Source organism: Xenopus tropicalis, chromosome 2, assembly GCF_000004195.4.
Source record: "Xenopus tropicalis strain Nigerian chromosome 2, UCB_Xtro_10.0, whole genome shotgun sequence".
Taxonomy (NCBI): Eukaryota; Metazoa; Chordata; class Amphibia; order Anura; family Pipidae; genus Xenopus; species Xenopus tropicalis.
In genome coordinates this window covers 167,511,771-167,531,582 of record NC_030678.2, presented here as the reverse complement: position 1 = coordinate 167,531,582, position 19,812 = coordinate 167,511,771, and the positions used below count along the sequence as shown (strand labels likewise).

Below are 19,812 nucleotides of genomic sequence, written 5' to 3'. Positions count from 1 at the left end.
ATAATTAAATAAAAACCACGCACAATAAAAAATGAAGACCAACTGCAAATTATTTTGGACTAGCACTCTCTACAACATACTAAATGTTTTAAATGGTCTCTGAGTATCAATGTCTACATTATAGGAATTAAAAATGACCCTTATATATAAAAGGGGTATATTTACCTAAAGCTTTTGCACATTGGTGTTGAAGTTACACTCTGTTGCTCGGTTGGTGAGAAGACTTTAAAGAGAAGGATTTTCTCTCCCAGAATGCAGTAGGAAACACAAATAATAATAGGACAAATAACTGAGGCTGTCAGGGGCGGGCCAAGCCGACCGGGCGCCCTAGGCAACCCGGTCGGCCAACTCCGCCCACCTCGGGGCGATTAGATCGGTCATTGCCTCCGCCGCTAATGACAAGCGGCGGAGGCAATGACAAAGTAGCTCTAGGGGTAGGCAGGAGAGGCTCCTGCCTGGCGCCCCTCAATCGTTGCGCCCTAGGCAGCTGCTTCTTCTGCCTACCCCTAGTTCCGGCCCTGGAGGCTGTGTTCACTGAGGCTGGAGAAGACAGTTACACATGTTGGGACTGATGAGCCATCACCTATGGACAAGTGGTGGGACTATGAGTCTGTCCTGGAAGTAGGAAGAGAGAGAGAGACGACCTTGTGCCGCTTAGTAGGGCATTTAAAAAAACACCTAAAGAATGCGAATAAAACTGAAATATGTTACTTTTCTGGTTGGAGTTGCCCTAATGGAGGCTGAGGTCCTGCAAAAAAGCGAATTTCTTCAAGTTTCAGACTGCCAGTGGCTTGATCTGTCCTTGTTTCAGGCAAATTAACTTGAATCTGTTTGTTTGCATTTTGCTGTATGGAATTAAAAAAGTACCCTATGCTGTGAATAAAACAGAGGCACATACCTGCTTGAAGTTACTCGGGGAGCTGCTGTCTCTTCCTGTGGGAAAGTGATACTAATTCTGCTGTGTGGGTGAACCCCACAATACAGAGGTGCTACAATGCACACAGTTCCCAGTATCAACCAATCAGCAAATTGGCTTTGAACACTCTGCTATAAATTAGCGAATAAAAGCAGAGACCTGATTGGGAGCTGCAGTGGTGCAAGCTAGCACCTATGTCAAGTAAAAGAGCCCCCTAGTGTTAGTCACGGAACCATTTACAGCACATCGGTCTGCGATATGTTTATTCATTAAAGGAACAACTTGAAATTTGAATTTTTTTTTGCTTATCCGCAGACCGGTACATAATCTTGGGTGGCCATCGAGACTCTTGGGTCTTTGGCGGGATAGATCCAACGACCGGAGCAGCCGTCCTGCAAGAAATCGCCAGGAGCTTTGGCAAAAAAGTGCGAGAAGGTACAAAAAGTTTGGATATTTCCATAAGAATGTGCTTTATTTCATAATCGGGGAATAAGTAGCCTCTGCAGCATAGGACTGGCCCTCTGGGATACTGGGAAATATCCTGATTGGCCCTCAATTTCTCCTATAATTTTTAGAATATGGTTTGGAACAGTTCCCTAAGCCCCGCCCCCTGTTCCCCTGCTGATTGGCTGACTACTTTGTGACTCAAATAAAACGTAACAGTAGTCGCCTGTCCCTCAGCCTGCCTTCAGCCTGCCTCCTCCCAATCCCACAATTCCCTGCTGCACACATGATGTCAATAAGGAAAGGAACATCCCAGTGCAATGCATTGTGGGTTATGTAGTTCCTGCATGCTATCTGTAAGCTGGGGAGAAGTTGTTACAATCTGTAACATCAGTGTTTTAGTCCCTCCTCCCCTGCCAGGATTTCAAATGATGCAGAAAGAGTAGAACTGTTTTGCAGCTGGATTTCAGCATATAAACATGGGATTTATTCCTACTTTTAGAAGGAACAGATTACAGGGATAGGGATATTAGGGGCTTCTGTGTTGTGTGGGGCTTTAACAAATTTTGGCTAGGAAGCCCTAAAGTACCCCTTTAAAGTTACTGATGTGGGAAGAGCCTCCTGATGCTTCTCTGCTGAGTTGAATCACACCTTCCACATTCAGAACAGTAGATAGAACAGCAGGGGGCACTCCTCTTACTGATTAATGATATTAGCAGTGCAAAACTGCTAATATCATCAAAAGCAAAAATGACCAGGAGAGCAATTCCACATGAAGTTATATGGGTTTTTTAACAGACAGAAGTTATGGAATGTGGTTGAGCAACAGGAAAGCAGAATATAAATATTTAGCAAACAATAGGTATATACATAACTGACTGTTTTCAAAGAACCAGTAAGACCGACTAATTTCTAACGGTGCTGGAGAAGTCCCAGTGCGGGGCAGAAGTTGGCAGGGAGCAGGGATATCTCTGTGGGAGAGAATGCAACCCGCCCCCCCCCCCCCATGTTTATTTACTCTTTGGGCTCTGCCAGTTCTGCCACACTGCCTCCTTGTTTATCTGCATTAGTCTATGTGACAGGGGGATCCGTTTCATTGTGTTTGTGCCATTGGCTCAGCCAAGCTACGCACTCCATGCCCCGCCCACCCCCAGGAACCAACCCCCCAGCACAGGAATAACTTGTTTGTCAATGGGAAACGCCCTTATTATAAGCAGGATCTGGGCGACAGAGTGAGGGGAGGGTGCGGACATGGGCGCTGCTACAGTATATTCCTTTGGATAGTAAGCTCTTATGAGCAGGTTCCTCTCCTGTAATGGTCAGTCTGTGCATGTAAACTATATGTTACACGTATGTACCGCGCTGAGGAATATGTTAGAGCTTTATAAATCCTTATAATTATATAAAGTTGTTCAGCACAGCAGGGGAATTGCATGGTTTATAGGCACTATGGGGGCTGCAAAGTCAGGAGCGAATCTGCCATTTTGCGTCACTGAAAAATTTGTGAAAAAGTTTGCAAAACGGGGAAGAATTTGCGAAATGCGGATACCGTGCACGTTTTTGACGCATGCAACTTTTTTTATTTAACGTGACCATGCCTCTTTTGACATGATCACGCCCTTTTCTGAAGTGTTCACTAGTGATGAGCGAATCTGTCCTGTCTCGCTTCGCCATAAAATTCGCAAAACGGCGAAAAATTCACAAAACGCATTTGTTGTGCAATTTTTTTGATGCCTGCACTTTTTTTACACGACCGCGCCCAATTTGACGCGCGACAAAAAAAAATCCGTGCGGCCAATTTTCACGGAAGTTTCGCAAAACAATTCACCAATGGCGTAATGTGGAAATTCGCTGCGAATCCATGCCTGCCAACAAAAATTTGCTCATCACTAGTGCCCACGCTTTTTTTGATGCAACCATGCCCTTTTTGGACGCGACTATGCCCTTTTTTCACGCGACCATGCCCTTTTTGGACGCGACTATGCCCTTTTGGGACACGACTATGCCCTTTTTGGACGCGACTATGCCCTTTTTTCACGTGACCATGCCCTTTTTTCACGTGACCATGCCCTTTTTTCACGTGACCATGCCCTTTTTGGACGCAACTATGCCCTTTTTTCACGTGACCATGCCCTTTTTGGACGCAACTATGCCCTTTTTTCACGTGACCATGCCCTTTTTGGACGCAACTATGCCCTTTTTTCACGTGACCATGCCCTTTTTGGACGCGACCATGCCATTTTGGACTTGACCATGCCCTTTTTGGACTCGACCATGCCCTTTTTGGGCTCGACCATGCCATTTTGTACTCGACCATGCCCTTTTTGGGCTCGACCATGCCCTTTTTGGACGCGACCACGCCCTTTTTGGGCTCGACCATGCCATTTTTTTACTTGACCACCTCCTTTTTTTGACGTGCCGCAAATTTTGCCGAATTTTTGCAAAACTATTTGCCAATGACGAAATGCAGAATCTCACTGCGAATCCATCCCTTTGGAAAACATTGGCTCATCAGTTGTGCTGCACCCACTGGGGGCTACACAGGCGCTGTATTCACGGGTGCAACACTCAGTTTGTGCATAGAGACATTACATACAGCAGTCGGGTTGGGCAGCGCTAATTCACCCTGAATGACCTTTTTCACTTTGTTGTGGAGCCGAGTTTCCTACAGTGATCCGGTTAGTCCTGCCTGGGGCTACTCACATTAGCACTGGAAGCCAGTAACTCATTACTCTCACTGCTGTACTTTTGCTATACACAATATTTATTCAATATCAATTTGAAACCACAGCGCCACCTGCTGTTCAGTTCTGCTGACAATCCACAGTTGCAGAAAATGAATTTAGTGAGAAGGGGAAAGTCTTGTGTCAGACGACCCTTCTCTGCTCAATGACTTCATTTTCTGCTGACTGTGGCCAGCTGGTGGATCTGAACTGCAGGTGGCACTACTGTTTCAATTACATCACATTAGCAGTGTAAAAACTTCTAATATTGTGAAAATTATATAATGGCGGGGGAGCTCAGGAGAGCAGTCTGAGCAGTTTTACATTAAATTGTTTTACATTATTGCTTTCTGGGCAACCAACCAGGAATAAGACAGGACTGGGAGCAACCTGTAGGCGGTGTAGTATGGGGGGGATAGTTTCAACTCAGCTCAGATGTCATTTCCAGCTGCCTATGGACCCACCGACCCTCCCCTTCCTTAACCAATTGTAAATGAAACAGTTGTCATTGATATAATCACACATATTATAACCAGCGGCTGTTGTTTCAGGTTGGCGGCCCAGAAGGACTATTATATTTGCAAGCTGGGATGCCGAAGAGTTTGGACTGCTGGGATCTACAGAATGGGCCGAGGTAATAAAGAAAGGAAAACTGAGATACCATAAAACTATGGCACATAGGGATTCCCCTGTACTAAGCACAATTCAGCAGGAACAGCCCCCTAAGTTTGCTCATAGCCTGTACAGAGAGATACCATAAAACTATGGCACATAGGGATTCCCCTGTACTAAGCACAATTCAGCAGGAACAGCCCCCTAAGTTTGCTCATAGCCTGTACAGAGAGATACCATAAAACTATGGCACATAGGGATTCCCTGTACTAAGCACAATTCAGCAGGAACAGCCCCCTAAGTTTGCTCATAGCCTGTACAGAGAGATACCATAAAAAACTAGATCCGGCACATTAGGGACCTTTCCCCTGTACCTAAAGCACAGATTCCAGCAAGGAACAGCCCCCTAAGTTTGCTCATAGCCTGTACAGAGAGATACCATAAAACTATGGCACATAGGGATTCCCCTGTACTAAGCACAATTCAGCAGGAACAGCCACCTAAGTTTGCTCATAGCCTGTACAGAGAGATACCATAAAACTATGGCAGCATATGGATTCCCCTGTACTAAGCACAATTCAGCAGGAACAGCCCCCTAAGTTTGCTCATAGCCTGTACAGAGAGATACCATAAAACTATGGCACATAGGGATTCCCCTGTACTAAGCACAATTCAGCAGGAACAGCCCCCTAAGTTTGCTCATAGCCTGTACAGAGAGATACCATAAAACTATGGCAGCATAGGGATTCCCCTGTACTAAGCACAATTCAGCAGGAACAGCCCCCTAAGTTTGCTCATAGCCTGTACAGAGAGATACCATAAAACTATGGCAGCATAGGGATTCCCCTGTACTAAGCACAATTCAGCAGGAACAGCCCCCTAAGTTTGCTCATAGCCTGTACAGAGATACCATAAAACTATGGCACATAGGGATTCCCCTGTACTAAGCACAATTTTTTTCCAGACAACCACTGCACTGAACCCACAGACATTGGCCACAGTGGATGTGTCTAAACTGCTAATTTCAGGGTTCAGCATTGCTTACCAAACAATGTGTTACCAAGGATACCGAGACATCACCCTGAAATAATTCAGTCTTGATTTCTATATACGGAGCCACCGGGGGTGTTGGTCTCTCTCCTCTGGGGCGGAGGGGGTTGGTTTTTTTATTTCTCCATATTTAAGGGACAAGTTTATCGTTACATTAAGAATTAGTGTTCTGTTATTAAAAATGTATTTGCTCTTCTATTGTGACTCTTTCAGGTAAAACTTTAAATGTTGCCAGGGTAGATAATAGTTTCAGTTGTGTCTTTTCTTATTAGAGATCGCCACCAGCTGGGCAGATAGTGTAACTACACGCTGGCAACACCGGTACCATTGTATATATTCCCAGTCTCACTGAGCAAAGCTGAAACCCCACATTAAAGCCATAGACTCCTTTAAAACCAGTCACGTTACATTTATGACCCAATAGGATAAATGATTATTTCTCATTACTTGCCTGAATTTTCTATTGCAGGAAAATGCCAAAATTCTGAATGAGCGCGCTGTGGCGTATATCAATTCCGACTCGGCTATAGAAGGTAACCCTCTACTCCCATTTAATCATTGAGTTATTGATTAAAATAAAGGGGGTGCCAGGAAATGAAAGATGATTGCACACATACTGTCAGCGTGGCCCCTGTACTTCTGCCCCCTAAAAAATGAAGATCATATTTGGGGGCGTATTATCAACATTGGAGACCGAATCATTGGAAGCATCACCAGTGATGTTGCCCATAGCAACCAATCAGCAATTAGATTTCAACACCTACAAGTTATAAAACGAAAGCAAAGGTCTGATTGGTTACTACGGGCAACATCACCCCTTGATGTCGTAATAAATAAATACCCACAATCCATCTGCACTGTCCCTACATACACTAAACCCAATGCGGGGTTTCCCAGTCCCAATTGATTTTAAAGGGGTTCTTTGCCTTTGAGTTAATTTTTTAGTATGTAGAGAGGAATATTCTTAGACAATTTGCAGTTGGTCCTCTTTTTTTATTTGTGGTTTTTTTCAATTATTTCACTTTCAATTCAGCAGCTATCTGGTTGCTAGGGTCCAATTTACTTTAGCAACCAGGAAGTGGGTGATGAAAAGACTGGAATAAGGTTAGGAAAGGCCCTGAATAGAAAAATAAGTAATAAAAAAGTAACAATAACAGTAAAATTAGCCTCACGGAGCAATAGTTATGGGCTGCTGGGGTCAGTGACCCCCATTTAAAAGTTGGAAAGAGTCAGAAGATGAAGGTAAATAGTAAAAAAAAAAACTATAAGAATAATGACCAATTGAAAAGTTGCTTAGAATTGGCCATTCTATAATATACTAATAGTTAACTTAAACGTGAACCACCCCTTTAACCCCTATGTGTCCTGTAACGTGGAGAGAAAGTGCCCCTTTATCAGTATGTGTAACCCCCAGCTTCATTGTATCTGCAGGAAACTACACCCTGAGAGTGGATTGTACCCCCCTGATGTACAGACTGGTCTATAACCTGACGAAAGAGGTAAAACCTGCTTGTGGCGTAAGGGAGACGCTGGGAAACCTAGGTCACATGATCAGTGAACTGTATATTATTTTAGCTTAATAAATAATTATATATAATTCTGTATATGTTCAGTCTAAGCCCTGTATGGAATAAAAGGCAGGAGCAGTAACCCATAGCAACCAATAAGATGTTTTCATTTAAACAGGTGAGCAGTAAAGTCTACCTGCTGATTGGTTGCTATGGGTTACTGCTCCTGGGCAAAGTTAGTGCCGGGGGGGGGGCAGTTGAACTATACTCGCAACTAAGTAACTAAGTACTGAACCCAACTGGGGGCAGATTGATCAAAATGGGAGATTAGAGTTTGCCACAAAAAAACTCACCCACTTTTTTATTCATTCCTATGGGATTTTTAGAACTGTATTTATTAATGGGTAAAAGAGTTCACCATTTGATAAATCCATTTAAAAAAAATCCCATAACAATAAATGAGTTTTTCTGCGACACCGTGCAAAAATTTGCGAAAAATTCAGGAAACGTGGGTATGGTGCAACTTTTTTTTATGCAGCCTCGCCCCTTTTTTTACACAGCCACGCCCTTATTGACGTGACCGCTCCTTTTTTGACTTAAGCTCGCTTTTTTTCTATGCAACGATTTTTTTGTGGCAACGTTTTGCGAAACTTTCACGAAACAATTGGCCAATGGTGAAATGCGGAATTTCGCAGGGTAGATGCACGGGGATTTGAACATAGTTTCCTTGTACGGGGCTGCTCAGTAAGGGGCCGAGCTGGGATGGGAAGGTAGTGAAAGTGGGGACTTTCCTGTATCCAGCCTTATACATGTTCCCCAGTACTAAGCACAGTCCAGCAGGAACAGCCCATAGAGAAGCAAGCACAATAATGTACAGTTGAAAAGCCATTTCTATGGCCAGGGCGGCTTAGATCCCATAGAAATGGCTTTGTAACTATACATTTGTCTCTGTCTGGCTCCCATTCCCCCCCCCCCCCGGCTCACCGTATTGATCAAACCCACCAGCTTTAGAGCTGCCGTTGCCGAATTTATCTTGCGTGTCCAACATCCTAATCACTAGTCATAACACTGCCCCTAATTAGCACAATTTAACGAGCATAACGAGCCGATGGTAACATAGCGGAATTAGCCACCCCGCCGGAGCCATTTCATTTTGTAACCGCGTTTATGTATCATTCTCATTATGTTTTATGGTTCTGTTAGGCTCGTGCCGTTGAATCTGACAGATTGCACTTATATTCGGCATTTAATATCTATCTCTATCCATTTAGCCAAATGAGTTCCATCAATTGCATAGTGGGCGGGGCTGGAACAGCAACAAAGTCGCTAAACTTTTTATGCTCTTTTGTATCTATTTGCCCAGGGGATCCATATTAATATCTAGGGGAACTACCCCCTCCCCGTCCTAAAGGGCTTGTCAGTAGCTCACAGAATGTCTTCTGCAGCCTGTACTGGTTTCTGTGCCGCCCCACAGCCTGCAGCTCAATTAATTGCTAATGTAAGGTGCCCCCCCCAGCGGCACGTCCCATCATGAATGCCAGTGGCTTGGGCAGGATTCATTTAGAGAGCAAAGTGCCAGCTGTGACAAGAAACAGATGTTGGTGCGGGTTCCAGTGTTTGGAAGTCTGTACATTAGTGTAAATATTGGCGGCACAATGTCCCGGGCGGGCACAACACCCCCACAGTTAATCATTAGACTTGCCCATTCAGCAAGGTTACACAAGGGGAATTATAAAGTGACTTCTGTGCAAGTGAATAGAGAAGCAACACAGCGCCATCTGCTGGTAAGATACAATATAGCAGGGGATGTGTGTTCTACTTCTATATACCCTGTATGTATGTATCTATGTATTATTATTAACATTTATTTATAAAGCGCCAACATATCCCACAGCGCTGTACAATAAGTGGGTTACATACATTGGGCATACAGAGTAACATATAAAGCAATCAGTAACCGATACAGGAGGGGAAGGGAGCCCTGCCCAAAAGAGCTTACACTCTACAGGGAATTACTGCATTTCATACATTGGGCATACAGAGTAACATATAAAGCAACCAATAACCGATACAGGAGGGGAAGGGAACCCTGCCCAAAGAGCTTACACTCTACAAGGAATTACTGCATTTCATACATTGGACATACAGAGTAACATATAAAGCAATCAGTAACCGATACAGGAGGGGAAGGGAGCCCTGCCCAAAAGAGCTTACACTCTACAAGGAATTACTGCATTTCATACATTGGACATACAGAGTAACATATAAAGCAATCAGTAACCGATACAGGAGGGGAAGGGAGCCCTGCCCAAAAGAGCTTACACTCTACAAGGAATTACTGCATTTCATACATTGGACATACAGAGTAACATATAAAGCAATCAGTAACCGATACAGGAGGGGAAGGGAGCCCTGCCCAAAAGAGCTTACAATCTTCGTATAACTTTATTTATAAAGGGCCACAAGGATACGCAGCGCTGTACAATCTTACAATATACACAATTACACACAGGGAGGGCAATTACCCTTGACGCAATTAAAGGAGACTGGGGGGGCCATTTTTGACGAGTGTACGGGAGTCCTGCACAGGTTCTTGGGTTAAAGTAATTGCTACTGAAAGCAGGGTTTGTTTATCCCTTTCTGTTTTCGGGAGAAATACATAATTGGTACATTTATATAGAACTTCTCTGGATGATACTGGATCACAGGCTGTGGCACGTATTGGTCCTGACCCGGCCTAAAGCCGGCCAATTTATTTTAAATAGAAAAATGATTCAGTGTGCTAAAATTAAATTTTTTCACATCTACAATATCATGTTATATATTTATATTGGGACCATAAAACTATGGCACATAGGAATTCCCCTGTACTAAGCACAATTCAGCAGGAACAGCCCCCTAAGTTTGCTCATAGCCTGTACAGAGAGATACCATAAAACTATGGCAGCATAGGGATTCCCCTGTACTAAGCACAATTCAGCAGGAACAGCCCCCTAAGTTTGCTCACAGCCTGTACAGAGAGATACCATAAAACTATGGCAGCATAGGGATTCCCCTGTACTAAGCACAATTCAGCAGGAACAGCCCCCTAAGTTTGCTCATAGCCTGTACAGAGAGATACCATAAAACTATGGCAGCATAGGGATCCCCCTGTACTAAGCACAATTCAGCAGGAACAGCCCCCTAAGTTTGCTCATAGCCTGTACAGAGAGATACCATAAAACTATGGCAGCATAGGGATTCCCCTGTACTAAGCACAATTCAGCAGGAACAGCCCCCTAAGTTTGCTCATAGCCTGTACAGAGAGATACCATAAAACTATGGCACATAGGGATTCCCCTGTACTAAGCACAATTCAGCAGGAACAGCCTTTTACGTTTGCTGATAGCATAATTCAGCAATATAATGTAAGGCCATAGCTATGCCCATGTAATGGAACAGTATGTATCATACCCTGAGCTCTATCCAGACATGGAGACCCTCCCGTTTATAAACTATAAATGTGCCGGTAGGTAAAGTGTGAGTATAATGTGCATAGAAGGCAGGCTGGGTGGAAGCCGCGTATCTGTAACAGAATGAACTATTTTTCAGGGTAAATGTGTTGTTTTGTCTCTTGTTTAGTTGGAATCTGTGTGTTTGATACATTCAGGCGTATAATCCCTGCCCCACGTGGCTGAATAATAATGGATTAAGGCCTAATCTGTGGCTCCACACTCCCAGCTACTGAGTCGGACACTTCAGATTTAGAAAAGGGAGTTGGCCCTGGGGGCTCACCCTTTGTCTCTTTTGTTTATACATGTGGGACAGGGAATCATTAAAGTAATGGCAGCAGGCCCAGACTGGCAATCTGTGGGTTCAGGCAAATGCCAGAGGGGCTGCTGTAAGGTACCATAGACTATTTATTGGGCTGGGGGGGGGGGCAGCCACCTCATTAAAATGCATAAAATCCTCCAATGAGAATCCCAGCTGATGTGAGTAAATCCGGCTCCCTGTTCTCTGTTCCTGCAATTGGAGTTGGGAGCAATAAGCACAGTTTCCCAGCACTGAACAAGTCTGTCCCTCTATTTCTTTATATATCTATATTTATAACCTCTATATGTAAGATAACAGCAGTGCTGGCAATCAGCATTCTCATTGGTCAGTTCTTTTGCATTTATAATGAAGGTTTTTGATCAGTAGAATTCTCATTGGAGGATCTCACTTTTTGTTTTCTTCACAGATCGCCAGCCCAGACCAAGGCTTTGAGGGAGAGTCGTTATATGAAAGCTGGAGGCAAAAAGATCCTTCCATTGAGAATAAAGAGATTCCCAGGTAACTCTCGGCATAGGAGCTTACGCTCATCGCCTGTATATTGCTGTGCATTCCTATGTGCAGCTTCAGCCAATACATTCAGTTGGTCAATACATAAAGGATACAACAGACTGCAGCCAATGCAGGACTAGGAACCTGATCACCTGATGGTCACATGATATGGGGCGTGTAGCCACGAGCCTAACCTTGTGACTGGGCCCCCAGTTTTAGTTGGTCGGCCAACATAACTTGCTTTTGGTTTATATTTTTTGGTCTCTTATAGAATCAATAAACTTGGATCGGGAAGTGACTTTGAGGCTTATTTCCAGCGCCTGGGCATTGCCTCTGCAAGAGCTCGCTACACCAAGAACCGGGTAAGTACAGAACGTATGCACATATGGTACAGGGAGTACAGAACGTATGCACATATGGTACAGGGAGTACAGAACGTATGCACATATGGTACAGGGAGTACAGAACGTATACACATATGGTACAGGGAGTACAGAACGTATACACATATGGTACAGGGAGTACAGAACGTATACACATGTGGTACAGGGAGTACAGAACGTATACACATATGGTACAGGGAGTACAGAACGTATACACATGTGGTACAGGGAGTACAGAACGTATACACATGTGGTACAGGGAGTACAGAACGTATACACATGTGGTACAGGGAGTACAGAACGTATACACATGTGGTACAGGGATTACAGAACGTATACACATATGGTACAGGGAGTACAGAACGTATACACATGTGGTACAGGGAGTACAGAACGTATACACATGTGGTACAGGGAGTACAGAACGTATACACATGTGGTACAGGGAGTACAGAACGTATACACATGTGGTACAGGGAGTACAGAACGTATACACATGTGGTACAGGGAGTACAGAACGTATACACATGTGGTACAGGGAGTACAGAACGTATACACATGTGGTACAGGGAGTACAGAACGTATACACATGTGGTACAGGGAGTACAGAACGTATACACATGTGGTACAGGGAGTACAGAACGTATACACATGTGGTACAGGGAGTACAGAACGTATACACATGTGGTACAGGGAGTACAGAACGTATACACATGTGGTACAGGGAGTACAGAACGTATACACATATGGTACAGGGAGTACAGAACATATACACATGTATACGTTCTGTACTTCCTGTACCATATGTGTATACGTTCTGTACCTCCTGTACCATATGTGTATACGTTCTGTACTCCCTGTACCATATGTGTATATGTTCTGTACTTCCTGTACCATATGCGTATACGTTCTGCACTTTATTATAATATACAAGTTTCAGTGAGTCACGTGACGGAAATGACATCACTAAGCTCCGATTATAACTGATGACATCACTAAGCATCGTTTATACATATAACGATTACAGTTTGGTCCCATAGGGCAACGATATATTATAAAGTGATAATGTCATCCAACGAAGTCAGTGTCAGTCTGGGCTTGAGGGGCCACCACTAATTGGCTCCGCCCTGGCCATGACCACTAATTGGCCTCCAGTTACTCCGCCCTGGCCATGACATATGTTGCTGCTACATAATATATTTCCCTTAGATGTATGTTTATAATATATAATATCTGTGTTTTCTCCCCGCCCCAACAGAAGACGGACAAGTACAGTAACTACCCGGTCTATCACACCGTGTATGAAACATTCGAGTTGGTGGAACGTTACTATGACCCCAGTTTCAAGAAACAGCTGTCGGTGGCCCAGGTGAGAGGAAGTCTGGTCTATGAACTCGCCAACGCCCCCGTCATCCCATTCAACGTGCAGGACTACGGAGAAGCGCTGAAAAGTTACGCCACCAGTATCTACAGCCTGGCCAAGAGGAACAGGTCCCAAATGGAAACATACGGAGTATCATTTGGTAAGTGGGAGGGGCTGTTACAGCGTCAGTCACCGACAGGGACCAATCAGAGAGTTGCTACATTATATTACCTGCAGCAGACTGACCGAAGCTAATTGCTGATTGGTTGCAATAAAAAAAAACTAATCTCCTATGTTTCAGAACCTCTGTTTTCTGCCATCCAGAACTTTACAGAAGCGTCAGACGGGCTGCACCAACGACTTGAAAAGCTTGATCACCATAAGTAAGTCTCACCTTTGAGTTAACTTGTAGTATGAGAGTGATATTCAGTTCTCCAGTTCGGAGTTTTAGCAGCTATATGGTTGCTAGGGTGCAAGTTACCTTAGCAACCAGGCAGTGGCTTGGAGGAGAGACTAATATATGAATAGGAGAGGGACTGAATAGAAAAGAAATCTATAAAAAGTATGAGAGTGATATTCTGAGACAATTTGCAGTTGGTCTTCATTTTTTATTATTTGGATTATTTCATTTTCAGTTCTCCAGTTCGGAGTTTTAGCAGCTATATGGTTGCTAGGGTGCAAGTTACCTTAGCAACCAGGCAGTGGCTTGGAGGAGAGACTAATATATGAATAGGAGAGGGACTGAATAGAAAAGAAAGTTATAAAAAGTTACAATAACAATAAAACTGGAGCCTCACAGAGCAATAGTTTTTGGCTGCCGGGGTCAGTGACCCCCATTTGAAAGCTGCAAAGAGCTGAAAGAAGACGGCAAATAATTCAAAAACTATAACAAATAAATAAAGAAGACCAATTGAAAAGTTGCTTAGAATTGTCCATTCTATAACATACTGATATTGTACGATTAACTCTTTGTTTCCGTCTCCCAGCCCACTTGCTGTTCGCATTATGAACGATCAGCTGATGTTTGCGGAAAGAGCCTTCACGGATCCTTTGGGATTGCCCGGAAGACAGTTCTACAGGTACATGGGGTTATTTGTGCTTGGCGCTTGGGGGGTCCTTCCCTTCTGTACAGGGGTGCTATCACCGTTACTGTGGTCTCATAGTGAGCGCCATGTTGAATCCCTATATAACATGCAGGTCCCACCGTATTGACTATGGGTCACAGTAACATCTGGGCAGCACTAACTATACGAAGAACTCTCTTTGGAGCACTTGTCCAGATTCTCGACGATATCACCATTACCCAACTGCCCAATTGTCTACATTAAAGGTCCCCATACACGGGCCGATTCTAGCTGCCGATATGGGTCCTGACGGGCCTGCCTGACCGATATCTGGCCTGATCGGGCAGGTAAGAAAATTTAGTCGCATCGGGGACCGCATCGGCTCGTTGATGCGGTCCCTGGACCGACTTTGCCTATGCCCGTCATTATAATTCGATCGTTTGGCCCCAGGGCCAAACGATCGAATTAGCCTGAATTCTCCCGATATCGCCCACCCGTAGGTGGGGGATATCAGAGAAGATCTGCTTGCTTGGCGATGTCGGCAGTGTATGGGGACCTTAACTCTATCCCTGAAGCTGGACAAATGTTCGTCGGAAGAAGGCTAAAATCTGTATGTGTATGGGCAGCTTAATGATGTAGATGTATGATGTAGAGAGTAATATTCTGAGACAATTTGCAATTGGTCTTCATTTTTTTATTATTTGTTAGTTAGTTAGTAACTTTTAGTTCAGCAGCTTTCCAGTTTGGTGTTTCAGCAGCTATCTGGTTGCTAGGATCCAAGTTACCTTAACAACCAGGGAGTGGTTTGAATGAGCTGGTATATGAATAAGAGAGGCCCTGATTAGAAGGATAAGTAATAAAAAGTAACAATAACAATACAATTGTAGCCTCACAGAGCAATAGGTTTTTTTGGCTGCGGGGGTCAGTGACCCCCATTTAAAAGCTGCTGTTAGAAGAAGACGACAAATAATTAAAAAACTATAAAAAATAAATAATGAAGACCAACTGAAAAGTTGATTAGAACTGGCTATTCTATAACACAGTGTTTTTCAACCTTTTTTGGGCAAAGGCACACTTGTTTCATGAAAAAAATCACGAGGCACACCACCATTAGAAAATGTTAAAAAATGTAACTCTGTGCCCAGCAGCAGTGCCCCCCTAGTACACTGGTGCCCAGCAGCAGTGCCCCCCTAGTACATTGGTGCCAAGAGCAGTGCCCCCCTAGTACATTGGTGCCAAGAGCAGTGCCCCCCTAGTACATTGGTGCCCAGCAGCAGTGCCCCCCTAGTACATTGGTGCCAAGAGCAGTGCCCCCCTAGTACACTGGTGCCCAGCAGCAGTGCCCCCAGTACATTGGTGCCAAGAGCAGTGCCCCCCTAGTACACTGGTGCCCAGCAGCAGTGCCCCCCTAGTACATTGGTGCCAAGAGCAGTGCCCCCCTAGTACACTGGTGCCCAGCAGCAGTGCCCCCCTAGTACACTGGTGCCCAGCAGCAGTGCCCCCCTACTACATTGGTGCCAAGAGCAGTGCCCCCCTAGTACACTGGTGCCCAGCAGCAGTGCCCCCCTAGTACATTGGTGCCAAGAGCAGTGCCCCCCTAGTACATTGGTGCCCAGCAGCAGTGCCCCCCTAGTACATTGGTGCCAAGAGCAGTGCCCCCCTAGTACACTGGTGCCCAGCAGCAGTGCCCCCCAGTACATTGGTGCCAAGAGCAGTGCCCCCCTAGTACACTGGTGCCCAGCAGCAGTGCCCCCCTACTACATTGGTGCCAAGAGCAGTGCCCCCCTAGTACACTGGTGCCCAGCAGCAGTGCCCCCCTAGTACATTGGTGCCAAGAGCAGTGCCCCCCTAGTACACTGGTGCCCAGCAGCAGTGCCCCCCAGTACATTGGTGCCAAGAGCAGTGCCCCCCTAGTACACTGGTGCCCAGCAGCAGTGCCCCCCTACTACATTGGTGCCAAGAGCAGTGCCCCCCTAGTACACTGGTGCCCAGCAGCAGTGCCCCCCTACTACATTGGTGCCAAGAGCAGTGCCCCCCTAGTACACTGGTGCCCAGCAGCAGTGCCCCCCTAGTACATTGGTGCCAAGAGCAGTGCCCCCCTAGTACATTGGTGCCAAGAGCAGTGCCCCCCTAGTACATTGGTGCCAAGAGCAGTGCCCCCCTAGTACATTGGTGCCCAGCAGCAGTGCCCCCCTAGTACATTGGTGCCAAGAGCAGTGCCCCCCTAGTACATTGGTGCCAAGAGCAGTGCCCCCCTAGTACATTGGTGCCCAGCAGCAGTGCCCCCCTAGTACATTGGTGCCAAGAGCAGTGCCCCCCTAGTACATTGGTGCCCAGCAGCAGTGCCCCCCAGTACATTGGTGCCAAGAGCCAGCCCCCCTAGTACATTGGTGCCCAGCAGCAGTGCCCCCATAAGTCAGTGTGCCCCGTGGCCCCCCCTAATACATTGGTGCCCAGCAGCATTTTACTCTTCGGCGGCTTCAGCAGCATCTTCCCCTCACGCGCGCCGCCTCTGCACTTCTGCCTACACGCGACCGCACACGGCCTGTGTATATAACGTTGCGCCCCGTGCGTACTGACGTCACCCGTACACACGGGGCGCAACCAATGACAGGGCCCGGATTTTTTTTTGAAAGTAAAAATTGCGGCCCTGCCTACGGCACACCAGGCAACATCTCGCGGCACACTAGAACAGTGGTTGAAAAACGCTGCTATAACATACTAAAAGTTAACGTAAAAGGTGATGCCTATAGCCTATAAGGAGATGGGGGGTTCTGTGGACCCAGCACCTGCATTCATGGTTCTAGACAGACATTGAGATTAGCCTTGCACCCCAGAATCCAGGAGATACCCCCCCTCAACCAGGAATTACCTCTCTCTTCCAGGCACGTCATCTTCGCCCCAAGCAGCCATAACAAGTACGCGGGGGAATCCTTCCCGGGGATATACGACGCCCTGTTCGACATAGAGAATAAAGCGGATCAGTACAGGGCGTGGGAGGAAGTGAAGAGGCAAATCTCCGTTGCCGCATTTACGGTTCAAGCTGCCGCCGAGACACTTCAAGAAGTAGCGTAAAAATAAAAAGGGACAGTTCCAGAGAGAGATCTCTTTATTTGAGAGAGAGACTGTTTATTTGAGCCAATCACAAAGCTTTATTGTTCAGTATTTTTATATTTATCTGTAGAAACGGTATTTGCGCGTACTTGCACTTTCCATAGCAGATAAGCGCCCTTCTGACTGCGTGTAATATCCCGCGGGAGCGGCCGAGTCGCCAGTTACTCGCACGTGCGTCATTGCTGCTGTCGGAACTGCTACTTTCACATGTAAAGATTCTAAAAAAAGTGTTTTCTCATGTTTTGTTTCTGCCCCAGTATTATACAGGTTTGGGACCCATTATCCACTATCCTTGGGACCTTCCCGATAATGGTTTTATTTTATTTTTTTCCATCTTAATGGGATTGTTCACCTTTGAGTTAACCATTAGTATGATGTAAGAGAGTGATATTCTGAGACAATTTGCAATTGGTCTTCATTTTTTATTATTTGTAGTTTGTTAGTTATTTCACTTTTCGTTTAGCAGCTGTCCAGTTTAGAATTTCAGCAGTTACCTGGTTGCTAGGGGCAAAATTACCTTAGCAACCAGGGAGGGGTTTGGATCAGAGACTGGTATATGAATAGGGGAGGGACTGAATAGAAAGAAAAGTAATAAAAAGTAACAATAACAATAAAACTGTAGCCTCACAGAGCAATAGCTTCTGGCTGCCGGGGTCAGTGACCCCCATTTGAAAGCTGGAAAGAGTCGGAAGAAGAAGGCAAATAATGTAATATCTATACGAAATAAATAATGAAGACCAATTGAAAAGTTGCTTAGAATTGGCCGTTCATGAAAAAAACAAAGACTTGAAAAGTAACTGTGACAAAACTCGTGGGACTTATCTTCTTATTTAAGGAAAAAAATGAAACATATGGCTGCCCCGTAACGCAAAGCTATCTGGATAACAGGTTCCCGGATAAGAGATTCCAATACCTGAAGTCATTTTTTGTATTGTAATTATTTTGTCCTAAAATAAATACAATAAACAATGTAAAAAAAAATACCCATCAAGCCTTTTCCTTCATAGATAAATGAACTATTCCCTTTCTGACTGCCTAGCATTATATTATTATTATATAACTGATGTCCTGAGCCCATTATTACTTTTAATGAAGATCAAGTATTAGTTCTGCACCTATATATCATCCCCAGTTTTTTGTTCAGCAGCTCTCCATTTGTTATTTTAGCAGCTATTAGGTTGCTAGGGTCTTATTTACCCTAGCAACCAGGCAGTGCTTTCAATGAGAGATGGGAATATGAATAGTAATAGTTTAACTTGTCCCTAAATTACCCCTGTGCAAACTGCCAGCTTGCTAAAATGGCATAACACAGTATACGGGATATGGGAGGGGGTAAAGAATCTATGGCCAGTGGCTTTGGGATAAATGCAAGTTAATACCGCCACAGATACTAGGGATATAGAGTATTAAAGGGAAACTTTACCCCCAGAATGAATACGTAACCAACAGACAGTTTATATCATATTAAGTGGCCTATTAAAGAATCTCCCCAAACTGGAATATATATATCAGTAAATATTGCCCTTTTACATGCTTTCCCTTGAGCCGCCATTTAGTGATGGGCTGTGTGCTCCCTCAGAGATCAGCTGACAGGAAGTGATGCAGCTCTAACTGTAACAGGAAGTAGTGTGGGAGCAAAAGGCAGAACTCTGCCCATTCATTGGCTGATGGGGCCTAGCATGTATGTGTGCCTTGGCTTGTTTGTGTGCACTGTGAATCCTATGATCCCAGGGGGCGGCCCTTAGTTCTTAAAATGGCAGTTTCCTATTTAGGATTACCCAATGGCACATACTACTAATAAAGTATATTTATATGAAAATGGTTTATTTAGATGAAGCAGGGTTTTACATATGAGCTGTTTGTGCAATATATTATTGTAGAGACCTATATTGTTTGGGGGTGTAGTTTCCCTTAAAACATACATTCAAAACATTCACATTTTCATTAGTAAAATATAAAAGGAATAAAACAGAAGCTATAGAGGCCCCCATGGAGTCGCCTAATTCTCATTGCTAACAGAAACATATTGGGCCAGTGCTAACAGCCTGTAAATGCCCTTTCCATGTACAAAGTCACACCAGGGACACAAATACACAGCGACGTATGAAATGGAAGTTGTCTTTAATGAAATAAAGTCAGTAAATAAATATATATATAAAAAGCTGCTGATGTAGGTGCAAAGGTATATATGTTTCTCTTTGGGCCAGTGTATTGCGATATGACATCATCTTTGTGCTTCCCCAGGTCCTTTCCCACCACTTAGGGTTTATTCAGTGCCTTTTATATAGAGGCCCTAGTGGGGCCAAAACCTTAGTCTCCTACAATAAAATTTG

General features: G+C 44.7%; 1 protein-coding gene across 3 annotated transcripts in view; it reads left to right on the top strand.

Annotated features, from left to right (window-relative positions):
• naalad2 (N-acetylated alpha-linked acidic dipeptidase 2) overlaps positions 1–18,460 on the top strand; it is a 55,982-nt gene extending 37,522 nt beyond the window's left edge. For 2 of the 3 annotated variants that reach the window (XM_012957076.3, XM_031896013.1), the window contains exons 11-20: positions 1,232–1,351; positions 4,635–4,717; positions 6,215–6,278; positions 7,177–7,244; positions 11,473–11,564; positions 11,827–11,917; positions 13,197–13,461; positions 13,603–13,684; positions 14,288–14,380; positions 17,251–17,482. In XM_012957076.3, the coding sequence (XP_012812530.2) occupies positions 1,232–1,351; positions 4,635–4,717; positions 6,215–6,278; positions 7,177–7,244; positions 11,473–11,564; positions 11,827–11,917; positions 13,197–13,461; positions 13,603–13,684; positions 14,288–14,380; positions 17,251–17,440 (1,148 nt within the window). In that variant the 3' untranslated portion in view covers positions 17,441–17,482. Of the gene's footprint in view, positions 1–1,231; positions 1,352–4,634; positions 4,718–6,214; positions 6,279–7,176; positions 7,245–11,472; positions 11,565–11,826; positions 11,918–13,196; positions 13,462–13,602; positions 13,685–14,287; positions 14,381–17,250 lie in introns of all 3 variants that reach the window. The other variant, NM_001030382.1, reaches the window with a different exon arrangement.
• Positions 18,461–19,812: the final 1,352 nt, after the last annotated feature.